The sequence below is a fragment of the Necator americanus genome, chromosome I (assembly GCF_031761385.1).
Source record: "Necator americanus strain Aroian chromosome I, whole genome shotgun sequence".
Classification (NCBI taxonomy): domain Eukaryota; kingdom Metazoa; phylum Nematoda; class Chromadorea; order Rhabditida; family Ancylostomatidae; genus Necator; species Necator americanus.
This window is the reverse complement of record NC_087371.1, coordinates 1196885-1219162: the sequence shown is the minus strand read 5'-3', so window position 1 is coordinate 1219162 and position 22278 is coordinate 1196885. Positions and strand designations below refer to the sequence as shown.

The 22278-nt window shown below is 38.6% G+C and overlaps 3 protein-coding genes across 4 annotated transcripts; all 3 read right to left on the bottom strand.

The window, feature by feature from the left end:
• Nucleotides 1–470: 470 nt before the first annotated feature.
• RB195_004151 (uncharacterized protein) lies at nt 471–5950 on the bottom strand (the record flags this gene model as incomplete). The annotated part of the gene is made up of 6 exons (XM_064179764.1): nt 471–551; nt 3067–3145; nt 3578–3690; nt 3906–4044; nt 4199–4259; nt 5824–5950. 6 exons carry the CDS (start codon nt 5948–5950, stop codon nt 471–473), a joined length of 600 nt encoding a protein of 199 aa, XP_064033147.1.
• A 1853-nt stretch (nt 5951–7803) lies between these two features.
• On the bottom strand, nt 7804–14346 carry RB195_004150 (uncharacterized protein; the record flags this gene model as incomplete). The annotated part of the gene is made up of 5 exons (XM_064179753.1): nt 7804–7818; nt 7872–8106; nt 10353–10462; nt 13694–13827; nt 14301–14346. 5 exons carry the CDS (start codon nt 14344–14346, stop codon nt 7804–7806), a joined length of 540 nt encoding a protein of 179 aa, XP_064033146.1.
• A 2987-nt stretch (nt 14347–17333) lies between these two features.
• RB195_004149 (uncharacterized protein) lies at nt 17334–21357 on the bottom strand (the record flags this gene model as incomplete). 2 transcript variants are annotated; one of them, XM_064179732.1, is made up of 7 exons in its annotated part: nt 17334–17494; nt 17753–17827; nt 18401–18530; nt 19434–19514; nt 20895–20912; nt 20974–21018; nt 21095–21109. In XM_064179732.1, the coding sequence occupies 7 exons, from the start codon at nt 21107–21109 to the stop codon at nt 17334–17336; spliced, it is 525 nt and encodes a 174-aa protein (XP_064033145.1). The 2 variants fall into 2 exon arrangements, with proteins under 2 accessions (XP_064033145.1, XP_064033144.1); XM_064179731.1 differs by lacking the exons at nt 20895–20912; nt 20974–21018; nt 21095–21109 and adding an exon at nt 21289–21357.
• Between the last annotated feature and the right edge of the window lie 921 nt (nt 21358–22278).

Here is a 22278-nt window from a genome sequence, read left to right as displayed (position 1 = left end):
CAATCTACAGAAAAGTATCGTAAAGTTATGAAGGTTGTTCGCTGCACTTACTACTGCACCGTTAAACCATTATTCTCAATGCAAGATTTGAGGATTCTTCCACCGTAACCCGTAGACGATAGCACTCCGGTGCAGCAGCAACATGATATCCTCACATAGCAAGGGAACTTGGATCGAACTACAGCGATCAACGGCAAATCGAAGCGGCGAGAAACAGAGAAACAGAGCAAGAAGAAGTGCAGAGAAACAGGGACAAGAAATCGACTAAAAGGAAAACGACGGCGCAATTGGACTACACAATTTGAAAAAAAAAGAAACGTCGCAATGATTAAGCGACGCACCGACTCACCGGTACCCGAGAATCAATAAGCCGGATAAGATGAATTGATGGAAACATAAGAAAGCAAAACGAAGAAAAAAATCTGGAGAACAAAATGATACCGATCGATACGCACATAAATAGAAGGTTCCTAACAGCAGCCGCCACTGCCTGATTTCCCACTATCCAATGGATTTATCGTCACTCTTGGCTCTTCTGTCTGAGCTGGCATCTAAAACCATGGCTTGTAATTAACGTACTCTTCTACTGCCTTATAGAATATAACGTTAAAGGAGACTAACAAAGATATTATAACCAAAAAAAATTAACACCAAAGTCATTTGAGAACAATAAAAGCCATTCGTTTTTGATTCCTCGGGGCAATACGATGTTGAGGTCAGAAATCCAGAGCAGAACACACCTCTTCTTGCATTGGGAGGCCCGATTACAAATAAAGACCCACAGCGCTTTAGAAACACTGCTGCTGCTACAACATACATAGTACACAAACACAGCTCCATTGGTATCTCCCGGTTGGATTCTAATAAAATTTAGTGGCAAGCGGCGACTAATGAAAGGTTTGAGGGGATCGAAACTTGAAGATCGGATGAGAATCAATAACTTATAGTGGCGTATAAAAGTCTGAGAAATTTTCTCTCTTTTAGCCTCTTCCCTTTTTTTTTTGTTCTCTTTTTAGTTAGACCACAGTAGTTCTATTACAAGAAATCATAAATAATGCAAGAAATGCAACTAGGTCTAAAAAGACGAAAGTTCCAGAAAAGAACTGCACTTTCCGATGTATTGTAAATATTGGGGGCAAAAGTACAGCAGTTTTTCATTTATTGTATTCTTTAGACTAATTCTGTTCCCTCTGGTTAAATTTTTCTCGTGTTCTACACTTTCTCAACTAATTTCTATGCTTCAGGCATGGATAAAGAGCAAGAAGTTGCTCTCAATGTGCAAGAACTAATAATCGAAGCCATTTCTTGGGATGTAATAAAGGAAGAAGTTATTATCTGTTGCAATGTTCATCCGAGAACCGTCAGTAGAAATTCCCAATGTTTCAAGAAAAAAAAGTCTTGAAAACTTCTACAAATGGCCCATATAGAAAACTTATCGAAGAAATTCATGGCAAGATCCTTAGAGAAGTTAGAAACAGTCCGCATGTGACCGCAGTCGATGTTCAAAAACATCGTGTTCCATTTTCAAAGATTTTCGCATCACTCAAGACTGTTCATCGCTGTTTATGTGCTGACGGACTGTTTGGTAGAAATCCCTGTAGGAAACCATTGGTTTCCATGAAGAATAGAAAGCTCCGGGTAAAATTTCCAAAAGCGCACTTGACTGAACGAAACGGTCACCCAATCAACACTTCAATCCTACTCTGAGTGAATAAATATCAAAATCCTACTGCGCACGAATTCTGTTGGTCCCAATGCAAACGGGTTTTTTTGTTTTGTAAATGCCACTTCTAACTTCTCAAAGAATCTTGTGATCAATTCTTTCAGTGAGTTTTCGGTCACTTCTGAGAGTCTTCACGATACCTTTCTACTTCTTGAAACATTGGCTGGTTCTAGTAACGGAACTTGGATGAACACTGCAACCGACACTAACCTCTCTCTTCCCACGCCCGAGAAAAAAAGGTTTTGATAATTAGCTGCTGCACGTTTACAGCAATTCCTTGCTTTCCAGCAAAGAGTGAAAGAAAAAAAGTAGTCCAGAAAGTGAAAAGGATGATAAAACAACAAGAGGAAACAAAAACAAGTAGAGACAAGTAGAAAATTGCTGAACTCTCATCCATGCTATTTGCAACAAATCTGAAATTGCCAATTTTCCTTCAACCTTTCGAACGGAATTACCTTCCTTACATCATTTCCGATTACTTGTATCAGATTTAACCTAAAGGAAATGAAATATTGAAGCAAAGATTGGAAAACAAAAAAAAACCTTAATCTTTTGTTCGTTACTGTAGTTACAGCCTATCACGTATTGAAAAAATCACCCGCAAAGAGCAAAAAAAAAGCGACTCAAGTGCGATTTGTCGAGAAAATGAGACGCAATTCATCACGTAAAACAAACAAGGCTATAATGTAGATGAAATAGAATGAAAGAATAATGAATAACGATAATTGAATAATGAGTAATAAATAATGATAACTGAATAATGAATAAAAATAATAATTAATAGCAATAAATGCTAGGCCGCGTTGCTGCACGGTATGTCTTGAACTTCCCAAAAAGACAAATTATCTTCTAAGAGCGAGAGTTTTTCAATAACTGTTTCCCTTGAACGAACCGCTTCACAGAGAGCTCTATCTCAGTTAAAGAGTGTCTTGAAAGTTTAGTGCTACATTTTTAAGAAACGCAGAACTTGAACTAAGCTTACCAAACACACTCACAATGTTTACAAATCAGTTCCTATTCGAAAGCACCCAGGAGAACATGCAGAACATTCAAAATTTTGTAATATAAGGATTGAAACTATTGACTATGCGACCATTTACACACAACAAATATGTACTAGTACTAAATTATTACAAAGAACGTCTCTTTTTTTTTCAATTGTTTGTAACTCAGTAATTTCTGAGGATTGTCTCATTGCTCTGGAAAACTTTACCATTCGCAATTGTCATACTACACAGCAAAAGCAGTTCACGTTCTTAACTCTAGGATGGACAAGAGCCGAAACTCCACAAAAATGTCATAACAACTGGAAAAAAATCTAAGCAAACATCAATTAAACTTACCTTATCTAAAATAGCTTCTGCTAGCTCATAGAAGGCTGTATCAATATGTATATTCGCTTTGGCTGACGTCTCCAGGAATCTGAATAAAGCAAAATTTCACCAAATATGAATCTATCCAACTATATAACTATCCCTTGCACCTTGGTGCTACAGCGTTTGCTTTTTTTCTTCTTAGAAATGAACGTGACAACCCATTAAACAACGAACAAATGCTAGTTTTTTTTGTTTCTGTTCAATTCTGTAGATGAGCAATTCTCGCGCAGACAACGACCTTTTGTTTCAGAACAATGAGCCCATATCTCCCACTGGACATTTGAAGCAAGAAGAAAAATTGTTATTTGTTCTAATTATCAACTGAAAATTGCTAAAGTATTCTCCAATTAACCGAAAAAAAAACATAAAAACTATTAGAAATTGTATCCAAAACGCTTTCATCGAATGAAATTTGAGCTTAAATGACGATGGATCAAAGGCGTTGCAATGTTTAAGTCGAAACTGGCTCTGAACTAACCTGATATCATGATCCTTGGCAATTTTCTCTCCTCTTTCTCTACTCACTACTCGTCGTTCAGTCATGTCGCATTTATTTCCTAGCAACATTTTCACTACGTCCTCTGATGCGTGCTGAAAATGTATCTAGTATTACAGACCGAACAGAAAAAGAACGATCTTCGCCAGTGTCGTGGTCACATGAACGTTTGACTATTAAACTCGTTGGTGAGTTGAAAACTTGAGTTTACTCACACTTGAATTTATTCGAGGAGTGTTTTTTTTTTGTATAATTCAAATTCAAAGGAATATTTGAATGTGCTAATCGAGTGTACAGAAAACCAGCTAACCTCGTCGATATTTCGCAACCATTTTGCTATATTATCGAAACTTTTCGCATTTGTTATATCGTACACCAACATTATTCCCATTGCTCCTCTATAGTATGACGTTGTGATTGTATGAAAACGTTCTTGACCGGCAGTATCCCTAGAAACAGAACTTTGGAACTCAATTTAAAGCAAGGAAAGAATATAGTATCAAATAATCAGTATTCAAACGAATGGGATCTTTCTGTAGTAAACTGTGGTAAAGAAAAGAGGACAAAATCCTTCAAAACAATCAAAATTATCTCTAAACTCACCATATCTGCAGTTTGATTTTCTTTCCCCTCAATTCGATTGTCTTGATTTTGAAATCAATGCCTGGAATATACGTATGAAACGGGTAAAAGTCAGGAACTAAATTTTGTGTTGCCAATTTGCGGTTTCAAGTCAGCTCCCTCTCTAATTTGGTCATACTGTCACTTCTCAACTATAGTCTTCTTTTAGCCAATCAACCAAGTTGTTCTGCAATTTCCAATAACAGGTTTCATTAACTTCACCGTTTCATTCCATTCCAAACAGATGAATCAGATCTACTCAAAATAACTGGAAAAAATATAATCAGCAACTCTCAAACAATTGTTCCGTGAAGCAATCTGCGACCATGCAAAGCGGTGAAGTCAACAAAATAAAACTAGGAAGCAAATAATACCTATTTATTGATTAATTCCATATTATTCAATATTCACATAAAAACATGAAATTATAATAATTTTGTTGCTCTTCCTCAGTTCTCTGCAAGGCAAAGAAAGGCAGACCCCATCAAATGGGCGGAAATACAAATTTTCAATCAACTTCTAAACTATTTACGTCTCTTTTCTTCCCTTATTGAGTCTAAAGTTCTTCGAATGTGAATGAACACAGATGACATCTTAACGCTGTGTAAAGCACCGAGAAAATTGTCAACGAAGTAGTTATTATCAAAGCAAAACCCGAAGAATTATGGTACATCATATCAAATACACCCGTTCTGGCAACGAGAACCCCTTTCGACTCTTTTCCATTCCAACAAAACACCTTGAAGAACACTCTCCGCCAAGGCCAACCCTCTCGTCAGGATAAACGTTGTGTCATAATGACTATGCACATTCGAACACTTCCAAAGCCACCAACTATTGAGCTAATTCTCACCAAATGTGTTGGAAAAATGAAAAAAAAAAACCACTGCGCTGCTCATAATGGAATAGAATCCAATATAGAAGCCCCAGAAAAACAACGCCCGTGAATCCATATCTATTTTCTGGTCTGTCACGAACGCTTCATGGCATTTCAACAAGAACCAAAACTTAAATCATAAGAAGAATTTTAGTAGCAGTGAATGTTTCGAAATTAGAAATTGCTGAATTTAGATTTTCCTAGAATTTTATCGATGCATGGAAACTACTGCGAAAATAAACAAAAAGAACTAGGAAGCAAAAGCATACGTCTTCGTATCAGTATAGTGATTTCAATGAAAATGAACAGAATTTTGGTTAACTGCTCCATGGTAAAAAAAAACAGCTTCACATCGCGAGAGCGCTAAATTTACCTCTACGAATTAACCAAAGTCATCATTCCAAAATCAGCACCAGGATCATCTTTAAAAAAACAGCCTTACATACCCTCTAACCAACCCAAAAGGAGTTCAGGGAAAACCCCATACTTACGTGAACATAAGGCAGATTTTCATGAAATATGCAATCGCACATAGCACGTGAATAAAAGAGAACTACTGCGACTACGTTTCTCCAAAAGAAACATTTCTAACGGACTTCTACGACTTCAACTCAGTTCTTTTACAGAAAAAAAAAACTAGACAATGATTCACAAATTTCATCGACAAATTCTGCGCAAGGTTTGAAGAGTTATCTGAAAACAAAGCAAAAGAAATTATGGAGCAACTAACCAATCGTTGAAATGAACGTGGTGTTGAAAGCGTCATCGCTGAATCGGTAAAGTATACACGTCTTGCCGACACCCGAATCACCGATGAGCAACAGCTTGAACAGCAAATCATACGGGCGACGAGCCATGTATGAACAGCTTCTCCTATAAAGTGAAAGTAGTCAATAAATAGTTAGGCAAATTTCATCACAAGAAACGCGAGACGTCTGAAAATTCAGGACAACGCCAAAAACTGTGCTACACACTGATAAGAAAAGCCGTCAAATGACACTAAGGATGGGAAATGGACACGAGGATGATAAAAGTATAAATAGTAAACTAAACAAATGACTCGGGCGAATGGGAAATTCTAGAATTATCCGCAGTAGGCTCCAAGTATCGAAGGGAAACGATCTATTAATAGATCGTTGAGTAAGAGATGAAAAACCTAACACGAAGACTTTAGTGAATGGAAAATTCTATTTCTACTGCAAGTTCAGAATATATAGGAGAAAGATATATGGAAACGTGAAAACGAATGTGAAATTGAGTGGACAAAACTAATTTGAAAACCTCTGCACTAGCAACACTAAAAAAGAGGGAAAAGAAAAGAAATACAAACAACACCGCTCTTCTTTCGTCGTCTCTTTCAGCGGATATCTTTCGGATCAATGGTTTGATGCCAAAATTGGACCTTTTCATCATGAAGATCTATATAGGACCTTATGTACTGTTACTCAGCCGCAAATGAGTTCGGTTAGAACCGGAGCCGGTCTGCGATTTTCGAACGATCGCATAGGCATGGAAAAACAAATAAATGATTTTAAACTATAACTGCTACAAAATTTGAGATTAATTGATTACTTCGCGGCAATAATTGCACGATTTCTTGTCATTTCAGAAAGTGCGCGAAAATTCAAAACTTCACGTCGCCAAACGACAATACTAATCCAAAGCTGAGAAGAAAACGATATGACGCATAACAATAACATCATAGAGTGGAATTGGCGAATAATTTCGAGAAAACGTATAGAAGCAACGCTAGGATGGCATAAACGTGACGTGTAGTTAAAGAAGGTCGTGTGGGTACGGAGTACAGTAACACATTCGCTGCAATTCATGCACTTTCCCTCCCTGATATACACTAAATCTGTTCGAGAACCAAATAACAACACAATCTTTCGTCATTGTCGTCGGCCCATCGCCGGTGTCGAAGCAATCTGGCGAAAAATAACAGAAATCTCAATCTCACTACCTGGAAAGCATCCTGGCAACGACCTTTTTCAGAAAACATCGTTTTCCATATATAAACAAACCTTTTCTGATGCTGCAACGCAATAACTACATTTATTTTGTAGTCATGGTACAAATCACAAGTAATCATTAAATAGTCAGGCATCACTCAACTCAAACACGTAATTTTCCAATGATTGTGCCCCGAGCGCCGTCTGTATGACATAGAAAATCCGTTTTTTGCACTTTTGCACCAATGAAAAGACCTGGCCAGCCATAACCTCGGAAAATCACGAAAAAAATGAGTTTCTCAACCTCAATTTCCTCACACTGAAATGAAATGAAGGAAATAAAGAAAAAAAAAAGACTGAAATGTGAAGCAGAGACCGACGTCAAATGTTATACTCAGCTCCTTTTCAGGAGAAACATAGATCTTTCAGAGAAGAAGAAGCAAACATTTCAAAACGAAACAAAGTCAACTATTTGAAATGAAATGAAACCAGAAAAAAAAACTCTGCACATTATCAATACTTCCACTGTGCTCATTTTTTCGGACCGTAATATCAATAACTCGAACAAACAGGCGATTCGAGAAGATATGAAATGAGAATGTTCTGGAACCTATCCGAGCAGATTAACAGAGATTTCAGCGTTCGCAGAACAATAACATCCGTGGGGAAGATCATGCGCGAGTGGAAACATTAAAACTTCTCATCAAAGCAAAGATGAATCACTAGTTTCTTCGATATAGTCACGCACCCGACGATTATTATCCATAGCAGCGCTACAGCGTATTATTGATTAGTGCTTGGCACTTCTAAAATGACTGTATAGTACCTGGACACGTTGACAACAATTACTAAAGCAAGACGATCGATAAACGGAAGTGGAACTCGTCAGCGGTGTGGATTCGATTGGTGACGTAATTGTGTGTTGCCCGCAGTTTACGTCGTTCTTCGGTGCTCCGTCCGTTATTATTTGGTGCATGGAAAAAAGTCGATTATTTCTTCTCACAATAGGCTTCCTGAATAAGCATTTCGACATGACCGGTTCCTTCTCCTTCTGTTGCCAACTGAAAAGTCTGTTATTCTCAGAATAAGCCGGCGATAATCTCCACGCTAATTTCTTTCGAAAATAAAAATTGCTCAACAAATTACGTCACCAATCGAATAATATTGAAGTTCTGTCCACCAAATGGGTTTCTCGAATGGGCTACGATGGATGGGAGTAGAGACGTGAAACTGCTCTACTCTGCCCACCATTTACTCTCCTGATTCCCGCTCAAATGCAATCCGGAAGACGTATACTTACGTTACACGTGAAAAACTACGAAAATTAATGGACTCCTTGGATGAACTGGATAGAAAACGTACACATTTGTTATAGTGAAGTACTCACCTGAGAGACTCCGAAAATATAGAAACAGGAAACATTATGGTTTCGGGGTTATGCCGAAAATGCAGCACTTAACTACAAAAATATCCATTTGCAGAAAAAAAAAGTGGGACGAGCACTAAAAGAAGTTTTGTCAAAAAAGAAATGACAGAGTCGCACCAGCCGATCAACGAGAGCGACAAATATAGATCTATATTACGTGTCTAAATAACCTCTATAAAACCGTAAAACATTAGTCGAAAAAAAAACAAATTGGTGTTTCATATCAGAGTTGTGGATGTTGTGGCGCAAAAGATAAGTAAAATAAGAGGTCAGAGGTAAGAAAACCAAGCAAAATCCACAAAAATGTACGATAAAATAATTAACGAAAAACAACATTAAAATTTGATCAGCTGAACTACCGTTCCAAATGCTTACATGGTTCACACGAACGGCTCAACACCGATTCAATCTCACCGATGTAAATGATAAGATCGATTGATGTCGGTTTGTCATTGATCAATGTTCGAGACAGCACCCACATCAAGATCACATACCAACCGTTTTTAATTCGATTAGAGAAAAATCACTGTTGGGCAACCCTACTGTGGAACAGGAATAATACACATGGATGAAAACAATTTCCAATCTATTGCAGATCACTGGACGTCACTTGCTTCGCTAACTCGTTATTCTTACGTAGAAATTCATCCAGTTTGGAACATAATAGCAATGTTCCCACGCTAACAGCAAAGAAAGGACGTTTCAAGGGGTCTCAACAACATTTTTTCCCCTAATTACGGCTGTTTTATTCTGATATACATAACTACGGTCAGTTCAAACTAAGAAAAAAGCCTCTTGCACATCTATTGATAACTTACCTAGATGAATGCATAAAAATGTGATTCTCTCATTCAAAATGAATAGGAATAGTAAACACAAAAAAATGAGGAGAGGTAGAATGTCACACTAGAATGAATCACGTATTTTTACACCCACTGATCAACGCAGATGATAGAGAATGGGTGACTAAATTTAAAAAAAAAACACGAACGGCGGAACCTACGATATTTTCAGATCGTTACGTATTTCACTTCAAAATTAGATCATTTCTGTGTTCACGTATCCACCAGAGAGCATGGTGACCTTAATTTGACATGATCCAAAAGTGTTTCATGTCTACAACGGAATGTGAACCATAGAAAAGTTTATATAACAACTTCTAGCTTCATAACTTCAGAAAAAAAGCCAAAATTGTGAAGATCCTCCACGTTTCTTCCCAAACTTCAGGTCCTTTATGGAACAAGCAATTGCGTATGATGAATAGCAATAGACGTTGCAGACATGAGCATTTTTGTCCACAGAAACAAAAATCCAAGATGTGGTCCAAGAAAACAATGAAGGAGAAAGCCTCAGCACGCTTCTCATCTCTTAGTGGATGCTTTCGATCAATACTCGGATTAGTCTCCGCGTTCGCAACCACACCCAATGTTTGGAATGATGCATAATGTAGTTCGAGATATCGCTTAAAGGTGAAACGATAAGAAAATATGGATAAAGCGAACCTCGACCATTTTCATTAGTTTTCTTCTTTCTTTTGAACGTTTCCGGTATTTCAACAACATCTGCAACGGAAAGTGGAACAGAATAAAAAATATTCCTAAAGAATATAAAGTCCAAAAAAATAGGAACAAAGGTAAAAAATACGATTGCATATTTCTTTCGCAACCATGTTTCACACATATTCATCCATGTGCAGGAGCCTCACTCATGAGCCGATACGATACGTGAATTCAACGAACCGTCTAATGTTTTCACATCAATGTACGATTTCCTACGAACACTGGAAGAACTGTGAATGGGAATTAATCACCACAGGACCTACGCATCCTCCACAACGGGGAAGGTCTAATGACTACCAAAACAAATGGTTTTACCACCCACCAGCCACCATACCGCCGACACAGCACAGAAACAAAGCAAAGAACGTCGAAACCAATTTCAAAAAATGGAAGAGGATCGTACGTAATTCTCCCTTGAAGTGAAAGTAGTTTCTAAATAAAAAGAACACTAATACAAGTAATATACAGGGACAAAGTTTATCGCTGGTCGTCATTGGGCTAGTTCTTTTGAATTTATAGTTCTGAATAAGTGAACCTGAAGCTCTTCTCCCGAACTGCAGCGATGCATGGTGCTAGCAAAGCTCTTCCTTTGATCCTAACCTCTATGCTCCAGCACACCACTTCGGACGCAGCCGCTTACGAAACTGCCCCAAGCATCACGTGGTTTTAGGCAGATTGTAGGGAAAGTCCCATATCATGAAATATTTCAAAAAAAAAAGAGACATATCTACTTCGTAAGCCAAAAGAAGTATACAAGTTATACAAGTTCTTAAAAATGAAAGCCTTAGTCGAATTCACTTGACAAAAAACCACTTTGAAATTTCCCTCATTAACCTCAAACGTGAGCAACATTCTGCATGTACAACGACCACACTTCTAGTCAGGAGGACCACCTTCGCGAACATTTAATGCTTGCTCAGTCCCCATGAAAAGTTGCTAAGTATTTATTGGATATCTTTTTTCTAATAGCTAGGTCAGACAAAAAAGCCATCAACAAGAAACATAAAAAGAATAATTTCCAGAAAAAAAAAGCAAAAAGATAGATAATTATCAAAATATATCTGGCATTGAAGATACACCAAAAATATGTTCCGTGCTATATTATTAACAGCACATGGCACTTATGAGAGTAGTGATTTTTGCATAAACTGAGCTGAAAACGTCGACACAAATTATTGTTAATAATGCATGCTAACCACAAGTATACAATACAACTTGCAAATGTTAAAGCATCTGCAAAACACCGCTACACGTCCAACTACGCTAGTAAAGTCTCCTTCACATTTTGCGAATGTCAGATGGTGTATTGATGTTTCCTACGGTCGGAGGAGACAATAGTAACTACATTTTGCTTAGAAGCTATGATAATTTCATGACCTTATAGCTGCACTTTTCGTCACACATTTTCTCACGATTTTAAATAACGATTCACGAATGTTGTTAAAAATAGATCTTAATGGGCATTCACTTATGTAACCACACGCTCCAAATTCACAAGTGCAAACGAATGCACTAGAACGGAACACAACTGGCTGGAGAAAAACAAGTTAGAAATAAATAGAAAATAAAACTAGTACGTCCACATAGAAATGATTGAGAATCATCTAAGATGAGATGCAAAAACTTGGAGGAACTTTTCACGATGTTAGTCATCCCCGTGGATAACATCTGATACGAGAACGTAAGCAAACAATCACTGCTATCCACATACGTATCGACATTTGATTAAATGACTCATCATCGAAGAAGGACACTGAATTGTCGTCCTTCGGGAAATGTTCGGGAACGCCCACAAAGTTTACACAATCGGAAAAGGACACATCGATCTAATATGAACATTTGACAGAGTAGCCGATTTTAAAAAAAAAAGAGAACATGTAACAATTGAAACATCTGTTCAAACACGAAAAAATACTTAACACAGAGAAACGAAACTGCATACGTAATGAAGAACATCAGTATTTAAATCCAAGTATACCTCATATACCTCTGTGACCGCGTTGTGCACGCCTATTTGCACTAAAACCATAATCATTACGGGCCCGAAACGAGATTATACGAGGCGGTTCCATAGACGTTCAGCCACCTGTCACACGATGCCCTGGCACTAATTGCTGTGTTTGAAAACGTCAGTCGAGGTTTTGCACATTCGCATTACCCCCGTACCGAGAAAATAATGTGTCAAGAACTTTGTGTAACCTTAGGGTTACTGACACATTAAGTACTCCATACTTAAAGCAATCAAATCAGCGTATTAAACAACTGAGCTGAATTTACTCTGTAGCAAGCTGTTGCGGGATCGTTCTTCTTTGAAAAACCGACCACACATCCTTGCGTACCCGACATGTGCAAAGAGCAAAATAGGAAAAAATGTAATGGGTTGAGTCGGAAGTTCTCGGACAAATTGACAATACTTTTTATTTATCTTACAATTTTAGTTTTAGTTGTGGATGGGCGGAGGGGACTCAGTGACGCCCTTATTTCTCGAAGTAAATCAATCAATCGGGGCCCTAAGGCCGTAAAGTCGATTATCTTAGAGGATCTATGACATATAAGCCAAAGTTACTAAGAGAAAAAACGAAGCTAGGGCCTCGAGAAATAAGGGCACCCTTGAGTGCCCCCCTTCGCCCCAACCACATTCTCCCCGTAAAATGTGCTCTTAGCCACGAATTCAACTGATGCGGATAATGAACTATCTCTATCAATCTCTATTAATCAAGGGTTTTTTTTCCGCATGTTCACATACAGCTAAAAACAAATTCGTATACTTCTTACATTTTGATTGCGGAGGTGAATGATAGGTTGCGCATAAGTTGCGTTATGTCGCTGTTCTTCTCAATTTTTGATCTCTGACAAGCTAAAGTATTTTTCACTCTGCAAAATACCTGCGAAATATCCTACTTTACACACTTTCAGTACAAATACTAACTTTTAGATCGATAACAAAAAATACTATTCTAGAAAAAACTGTCGCTGCACTAAAAAGAGGTGCTGATACGTGACAAGTCTGACAGTGTGTGTCTGGTTTCTCTCCCAGTAAAGATTCACACAAAGAATTGATTGACAAACTTACTGGAATGACCAATAAATGGCAACAATTGTGGAATTTTTCACCTTGGTTGCGCGTATTGCCCGTCCGTCCATATCATATTACGCCGTGTGTAATGGACGAAGCGCGAGTAACGCATAAATAACATCAACAACACATGGGGAGACCATAGCATGCTATAATAAACACAGAGTGCAGCTATTTACAAATAGAGGACGATAAAAGCACTATTCTGAGCGCTACCAAAAAAAAATCTCCAATTTCTCGTCGAGAATTTTTTATCAGCATCTCAATCAAAAGTCAATACAAATCGGCGGATCACCGCTGACAAATAAGGCACAACATGGTTTCTTCGTCTACTTCTTTCTGGTATAATCTATTCCATCTGAAGCTGTGAAGATTCCCAGCTGTATTCTAATAGCATAACCCTAAATTAGATCCTAACAACAATGGTTTCCATAGGATTCATAACCTATTATTAGTGGGACGTGATTAGAAATTAAAGAGTTTTGTTGAAATAACTTTTTTTTTATTATATCTTCTGTAAATGCTTCCTCCATTTTTTTTTCTTTTGCTCGGACAGAAAGCATCAGAATACTGTTTAAATCCAATACCTCGTCGAAAAGTGCAACCATAGAATCACCAATATACACCGGGCTGAGATCCACATAAGCTTCCAGGTCCGCTTTTATTAAACCGGAGCAACAAGTAGCAATTAAGCATGTGAACATAGCGTAGAAGAACAAACCTCAAGATTATGTGCTTCAACGGAGTTCATTGTAAGGTGAGATAAGGAACAAGAAGTTAAGGTAAGTAATTAGTAAAGGGATTTGGACCCTGAATATCTGGAAGGCGTACCATAAATCTTGTATTAATCTCTGGTCACTCATCATTTGCGTTGAATCCTTTCGTAAAAACAACACGTATTCCAAATTTTAAATTTTATCCTTTATTTTATTCTAAATTTTATGAAGACATCCGCAGCAGCTGGCCTGTTAGCATCTTATCCAGTCTCTGTAGTTCGCATACTATCGAAAACTACTCGTATTACTCTAAAGATTTGAGCCCAGCAAGTGAAAAACATACAGAGAAGACTCTTTGTTGACATCAAATCTTACGAAGTTTTTACTCCTCCATGGATTAGCTCGTGGTGTGCTTTTTAGGAATGAAAAAAAAATTGTAAAAAAAGATCGTTGCAAGGAAAGACCTTGCCCAACTTACTTCGTTTCGAGAATCTTAGATCCTTTAAGAAAAAACAGAACAACATCTATTTCTGCTGAAAACTCGGTCGAAACACACACTCTCCAGGGAAGTCTACAAATCAAGTGTTATCCTTAGAGATGGGAACCGACGGCAACTCAACAGATTCCATGGACGAAGTGTCCGAGCATTGGCACTCCGCTGGAGAAATGAAACGGATGAGCATAGATAATCAATCAATAGTTCGACGCCACACTCGACACCGATAATCTCGCACACAACTGATATCTTGGAAGGAAAAAAAAAACGAAGTCGGTTATGAAAAGTGAAAAAACAAAGTGAATTTATCAATCGTGCGATTGCATCGAACGATTTTTATATGGTTACAGAAGTTGCGTTTGAGTTCATTCGGGTCCTAGTTCTTGCATTCGTTGTCACATCTTTTCTCGAATATCTTAGCTTGAATCCGATACCAGAATTAGGTCGAAATGACTCCATAGTGTTTGACGATATTAAGCTCGGATGACTGGCCACGCTCGAACGTAAACATCCTTGAACACTCCATGGGCGTAGAAGGCATACATACATTCCCGTTGAACAAATTTTCGAGATTTTCCATACGTATACACTTAATACTCATATATATTGGACGCAAGTAGTTGAAGAATAAAGCAGAGGCACGAAAGGAGAGAGTCCCCACTTCTTAATTTCCTTTCTAAAGAGTCCGAACCTACGCGCTGAGAAAAAATATGGTATCCATTCAGCATATAAATTGAATCTGTGAAGGGTTCTTCACAAATCTTCTCTCTTTTTAACGAGATCTGCGTTCAGACTCAAAATTTTACGATATTTTCATGTTATATTGGTATTCTACATTGGAAATTACTCCGGAGGAGACCTCAGCGACATCAAGGTCGGGTCCCGCCTGCTGGCCCCTTCCTATCAACTATCCTAGCACTAAGCAAGTATCGCCAATTCGTCTAGTCGCAAGGCAATTTCGCGGCTGATTCTCAATTATTTATTTTCACATCCCTTCAAAAACACTCGACGATCACTACTTGTGGGCAAAAGGCAATGGACCGCAAATAATCGTGCGGCTCGTATCCGGAAGAGAGCCACGGTTGCATAAACAGATCCACCCTTTAGCACGGGAAGTAAACGAAAAAAACCGAACGTCATGATGTAAGCGTACGCCACGCTCCTTGACCGAGTCCAAAGTCACCCTTTAATTATGAACACGGTGCTCTTTTATCTACAGCTGGAGCACGGTTTCGAACTTTCGCATAATCTGAGAGAAACCGAAGCCACCACCATTCCGCTCAAGGTTATGCAAACAAGTCTGGGTGCTTCGACGCGAAAATGTTTCTCGCCACCATATCCGCCGTGCTAGTCCAACAGCACAGAGAAAAGTAGAGAGAGTTCTCGTGCTGCAGCAGAGTCCACTGCTCACTAACCTGAAACATATTTATGGGCAAAAGGCAAAACGACTAGAAACATAAACATGAATCAACAACAAACGGTTATATCTCCACTTAGGTAACGGGTGACAACGGTTTTTTATCGGCTTATGGTTAGTATTAGAAAATTACTGGTAGGTGATGACGTACGAATTTTGTCACTTCATCAAATGATCGGTTAAATGAAACGGTTTTCACCAGAGTTAAATCGGCGGATATAATGCCACTCAAATGCTTAGATCACAACAGATTTCATGCCTGTCTGAAACTTACGGTGCTGCTTAAGATATACAAATAGGGTCTGTCGATATTCCTGAAACAATTGTTTCATAGCTTTAAAGTGTTACTATGTAGTGTGCTAACATAGTTCAGGTGGAATTCAGTAAATCCTACCCTATTGCATAAAATACTGACGAAAAATGTTTTCGAAAACCGCTCTGATACCCATACTATAGTGAAACAGTAGTTACTGTATTTTCGATAGTATTTCTGAGAATCTCATCAAACTTACTCTCTAATGACTTTTTCGTACTGCTGAACACAAATGTAGTAACGGTTTTGTAGCATAACTGCACTTACTTGTGTATAGGTAGAAAGAAAATATCGCTGGGTCAATACAAAAATGGAGCAACGGTACAAATAAAGGCAAAGTTGAGCGAAGTTCTTCTCAGGGTAATTATGTATGGCAAAATTTCCACTTACCACAGATAATTATCTTCTCCTCCCCTTCCCTTGCCTCACCCAGGCTTATTAAAAACATCGAACATGGGCATCAGTTCTACAGTACAGTCGGATTAAAACAACTTTTAAAAAGAACTGTAGCGAAATTGCGCAAATTGCGCACAGAGTAAAGCTCGCGATGGGACCTCGCTAGCTCCAATCAGATTACGAAGGTGATTGTGGATTCAACCCCGCCATCTCGAGGAGCCCAGCCGCTGTTTACGCAATTCCAGCACCAGTTGGGTCTTTCTGAGCTATTTTTGTAACACTTCGGTATCAAGTCTAGTTGACGGTTGCTAATTGCTGTAATTACAGTGTAAAAATAGAGAACTGAAAGAATCTACAAGAAGGAACGTTTGACACTGGAAAGATGCAAAGCAAATACGTCCAGCACGCATGCGCTCAAGTGTTGCAAACAGATGGAATCCATAAGGCATACCAGCTTTCGAAGATGACTAAGCAGAAAAAAAAATGCACGAGACGAAATTGCTGGTATATCTCTGTCTTTAAAACTGCAACATTGCTGCACTTAATCTTTATTTGTAAGTGAAAATGTTTCAACAAAGATATGATTTAAAAAAAAAAAAACTACAGCGTACGTCTAGTGCTGAAGACGATACGCCAAAGATCAGCCGAGCTCAAAACAATCTTTACACCAAAAGTATCAGAAACTCATGGAAACCAAGTAATCTAAACAAGCAAATCCTTGACCTATCATTCGCCCTCCATTTAAATCAAATGTATGTAGCACTTTGAGGGGAAAAAACTAGATGATTCGAGTAATAATTTGCAACAGTAACTTAGTTTTATGTGTGTTAATAGTGAAAAAGGTAACTTATTGACCTGGAAAATTATTTGCAGCAAAAAAAAAAACTCTTTAAGCATAACAAGTTGCCTGATAGGATAACCTCAACGTTGTTTTCGTAAAGCACACTGTTTGTTGTATAGATACACATAGTAGGTAGAACTTATATTTGCGCAGGCGACCGCGACGAACGCCGTATGGCTGTGGATCAGGAAAAAAATGAGCACCGGCCACTAAACACCAATAGTATCGAGCAAATCTTACGCAGCTTTTAAAATTATTTTTTAAAATCGAGATCCTTCAGAATCAGTTCTAAGAAAGTGGAAAGAGCACAATAATTCCTGACTGGCAATAAACGAACTACGACGGGAAGAAACAAACGATCAACTACTATCACTTTGCAAACTCACACAATAAACAAAGGAACAAAAAAAAGAAGGATAGACGTCCTTGACTGCTGGTGAGGATTACGTTCTACTTGCTCTATTTACCTGACATTTTTAAAGGTATCGATTCGATATAAAACATGTTTGCGCAGTACCGCAGCGATGAGAGTGTGCCTCCAGCTGCAAAATCATCAAACACCGTGAAATAATGTAAAGAATTCTGAAATGAGTACAAAATGAAAAAAAGAAATCAGCTGCAAGGAAATGAATAAAAAGATGCAAAGACTGTGCTCTGTGATGAAGATGCGTAATCGAACAGCTGGTTAACTAATGCTGTCCGACAACGCAGAATGGATCATCATCCGGACGCCGCAGCATTTACAAACGCAAAGGAAAAGAGCAAAAACAATTTATAAGCTGAGTCGAAAAGAATTTCAAGAAAAAAAAAACTCCGCAAAATACTGATCGCTGATGATGCATAATTTATTCATGTACATCAAAAGTGAGTAAAAAAAAAAGCCTGTTATGTTGAAATCAAACAGTATTTCTGTCATGTGGTTTTTATGAAACATTACCAGAGATTTCGCAGCAGGTATTTCGAATGGTTTGTCAAACATTACTCAGACTTTTCATAACACTGTATTTCAACATGACACGGAGGCGGAAATTTAATGAAACGTACATGACTCAATATCTAAAGGCCGCAAAACCTCCGGAGATCCTATTACACATGTGTGAAATCGGGGATGTTACCTTGCAGCATTAGGAAAGCGGAATAAGCAGGCAATTCCATCATCAAAATGGGGCCCAGGACCTCCGAAACAACGATCGATGACGTGCCTGGATGTGGGTGTGTGTGTGTGCTCGGAGGCAGACAACAGTGCTGAATGTTGAGGTGATGAAGGAGCAATAGTTCGAATTCGAGCTGAACACAGAAAATATATGGAAACAAGAGTAAAAGGGAGAACAATACGCCACTTTAAAACTGTTCACCGATGTAATTGGACTGAATCGCGAAAGAATGTGCGAGACAGTCAGCTGATCGACGTTGCAAGACGTTCAGTGTAACTTCGGCGAAAACTGATGTTATGCGGTGAAAGAACGCACGATAAGCGAGGAAATCTACGAAGAATAAAGAGAAAGCAGTGGATGTAAAGCAGATGGGAAGCCGACCGCCACTAATCTTCTGTGTATCTCACATCTGTTCCCGAACAGAAAACCTCAGCCCACCCTCAACAGTTTTTAAGCGCAGAGTCAAAGATCATCAGTCAATCCTCAAAGTTAATAGTAGAGTATTGTCTTTGCACAGAATTCAACAATACATGGTTCACCAAACTGCTACAAAAAAAAAACAACAACAATTGCCTTCTCACCATAATTGTACACAATAAGAACGAATATATGTGTTCAAATACAATTCCAGATAGTCGTAAAGCAGTATTTATTTTAAAATATGAAGGAAATAAACTATCAAAAATAAATAACAAATGCGAAGAGTATATTTACCTCTTCTCTACACTGCAGAAAATAAGTTCTGGTCTCTTATCTGAAAATGCACAACTTCCCCGGCGAGTGAATTTCCTCTTACTCGGCGCTGAATAAGTTCATCCGGGCACGTTTGATTGGGACAGGTTAGAGTTTACGAATCAGGCAGGAAAAGAACGCGATGCAGCAGCGTCGCGAAGAGCCGGTTGAACACAACTGGCGATAACTTTGTGCAAACAAATCTCGCGAATACAAAAAAAAGTAAATGCAAATACAAATAATCTATGAAATACTGAAATACCTGCTTATTTACGTGATGATAACACTGTTTTAGGTCAGGTACGCTTGACACAACATCGATTGATATGAGGAGGAGCTTTCGCTAAGTGTGACGAATTCGTTTTACTTGTTTTTGTGTTAGAAGTATGAGTCCAGTCACCTTTGAAAATTTATCTAACAAAAACAAGTTTACAAAAAAAAACAAGGTCTAGTAGAACGATTCACACTATATCGGTAAACAACAACAAATGTTACAGGTAATGCTGAACAAAAAAAAAGTGATGCATTTGCTGATGTACAGAAGAAAAAAGAAAAAAACATTACCCTATAAAAATCCATCAAAGCGAACTCTAACTATCTTTCTTTTATGAGAAAGAAAAAAATCTTTAAAACAGCTGCCTACGATCAAATAACTGGGGAGGAAAAAAAAAACTAATATCATCACGAATCGGTTGATGCTGAACAAAACACAATGTCAATAGAAGTGGCTAACGCCAAAAATAAAGGAACCATATTTGCGGAGCGAGCAGCGAGCGCCGTCCAGTAACGATTTTGTGCGGGTTTCGTAATCTGCCCTCCGCCGCCCAGCAGAATGTGTGTGTGCGTGTGTGCGTCCGACAAAAAAATCGTCCGGGTCCGCTGCGTTACAGATAGGTTATTGATTGCCGGGGGTAATTTATAAAATGATAGCGGGTATTTCATTACATGTACTTGTACTTGTTAATGCGCGCACACACACATACAACTAGGAACTGACATCAATAAAAAAAAAGCAATAGAACGCTTTCCATGCGACACTGGACTTCATTTATTTATTTGGCGCTGTGTCGCCGCCTTTAATATCAGGCGCAAGTGTCGGGACTACTGCAAACGGTTACCGGACTAAATGTCGAATTAACTGCATGTAATACGGAGAGGGTTTCAAAAGTGGTCGAGTTGAACGTTCTTGGGTGGTTCTTACTCAGCGCTTCTCGACTTTGTGGGCGGAGTTTCGCTCGCGCCCCAATCCAATCCATACTTTGCAGAATGTGCTTCGATTGGCAGTTTTCCGCAGAAACCAATCAAAAAATTGGCCTATTAATTTATATTGCTGCCCACATGTGGCAAATTCCTCCGTCTAACCCAACCAAGCCCCGTCTACATAGCGGTCAGCACTTGAACTGTACTTTACCATGGTCAATGTAACCACAACAAGAAACTGAAAACTGTGGGCACCCATTTCAGCCAATTCCTCTGTTTTTTCCGCAAATATCCGTATATTCAGCACTGACGGAATTTTAAGGGCGTTCAACTTAAAATAAATGAGTTGAACCCCTCCACCAGTCTAAACTAATCCATTCTGCAGGACGACTGCAAATACTGGAAACTTCTGAAGCGACTGCAAATACTGGAAGCTCTGATAAAGACAGTTAGTTTTAAAAAAGAAACAAGAAAAACGACAAGAAGACATCAATGGCAGTAGTAGCCGCTAGCGACGACCTACGCAAAATTGCAAGGAAACCTAAAAGTATGTATAAGTAAATAAATAAATATATATACATATATAGATCAGTCAAAACGACCTGAGCTCGTATCCAATAAAACTCTTCCAGTTGGATAAACGCGCTCTAGAAGGAAAATGTGCCATGGTTGGTTGGATATATTGCTACCTTGCTATCCAATAAAAATATGGAAAACACGGACCGCAAACAAGCGCATCAGCGGAATACGTTCCCACTCCTCTTAGCACTAGAAACCTTCCTGCAACAAACGGCTAGGTTCCGTAGAGAAGCACCGATGCACCGAGTTTGCGTCAGCAAAATAGCCCGCTTAAATTGTATAGGACGGCTGGAAAAAGAAGTCACCGATGCTTTAGTTTTCATCGTATTTATGCTCACAGGCACATATTGGGATCCTAGTGAAGGGGTCGAGCGGACGGCTACGATCGAAATGGGACCCTCACTCATCTCTGCAGCAAGCAAAGGGATTACATCGATCGCAACCGGTAGCTCCGCGTAATTGCACCAGGCTCCGGATCGTTTTGACCCGAGTATACCACAAAACCAGAAAGTAGAAAACAATAAAATACAAGACTCATTCTTCTGGAATTAACACTATCTGAAAGAAAATGTATGAATGATGAGAACATCCCCGGGTAAATGGAAAGGAGTACATTACAGTTAATTAAATGAAAGAATGGAAGAGAATTTCTTCAATTGAAAAAGAAAACGGACAAGACAACTAATATGCTTTCAAAAATAAGTTTTTTTTTTCTAAAATAGAGGAAAACAATGTACAGCTGAACGACGCAATTTTACGGCAGATGCATGCAACAAAGCAAAAATTTAGCGATGTAAAAAAATCTACGAAAAACTTAGAGAACAAAATTAAATCACCAACAAAAGAATCTGAGAATTTCACGTATTCGTTCGAATCTTCTAACAAGGAACCGATTACGTCCTAAGTTCCGATAACGGGAATGAACAGACGTCAGCGAAACTACGCGCTGAAAACAGTTGATAAGAGCTGCTAAAACCATCGCTTTGGCGGGAATTTTCATAGTTCGGATCTCTCCATCTCTTTGCAATATGGATTTTTGTATTTATTTTTATATCTATAGCGAGAGTCACAGCGAGAACACGAAGCACGTCGTACGACTTCGGTAATCAAAGGCATCAAGAGCACTGGCAGGACCAGTTGACCCAACGAGACAACTCCTTACGCTTATAAGATAGACGAAACGAAACTAATAAAAGTTCATTTTATTACTCTAGGCTGATACAGTGAGTTGTTTTATCGGACAAATTCACCAGAAATCTACATTATACGGGCTTACATTGCTTTCCCAAGAGTGTGAAGAGTTGGAAAAATTGAGGTCCTTCGTTACA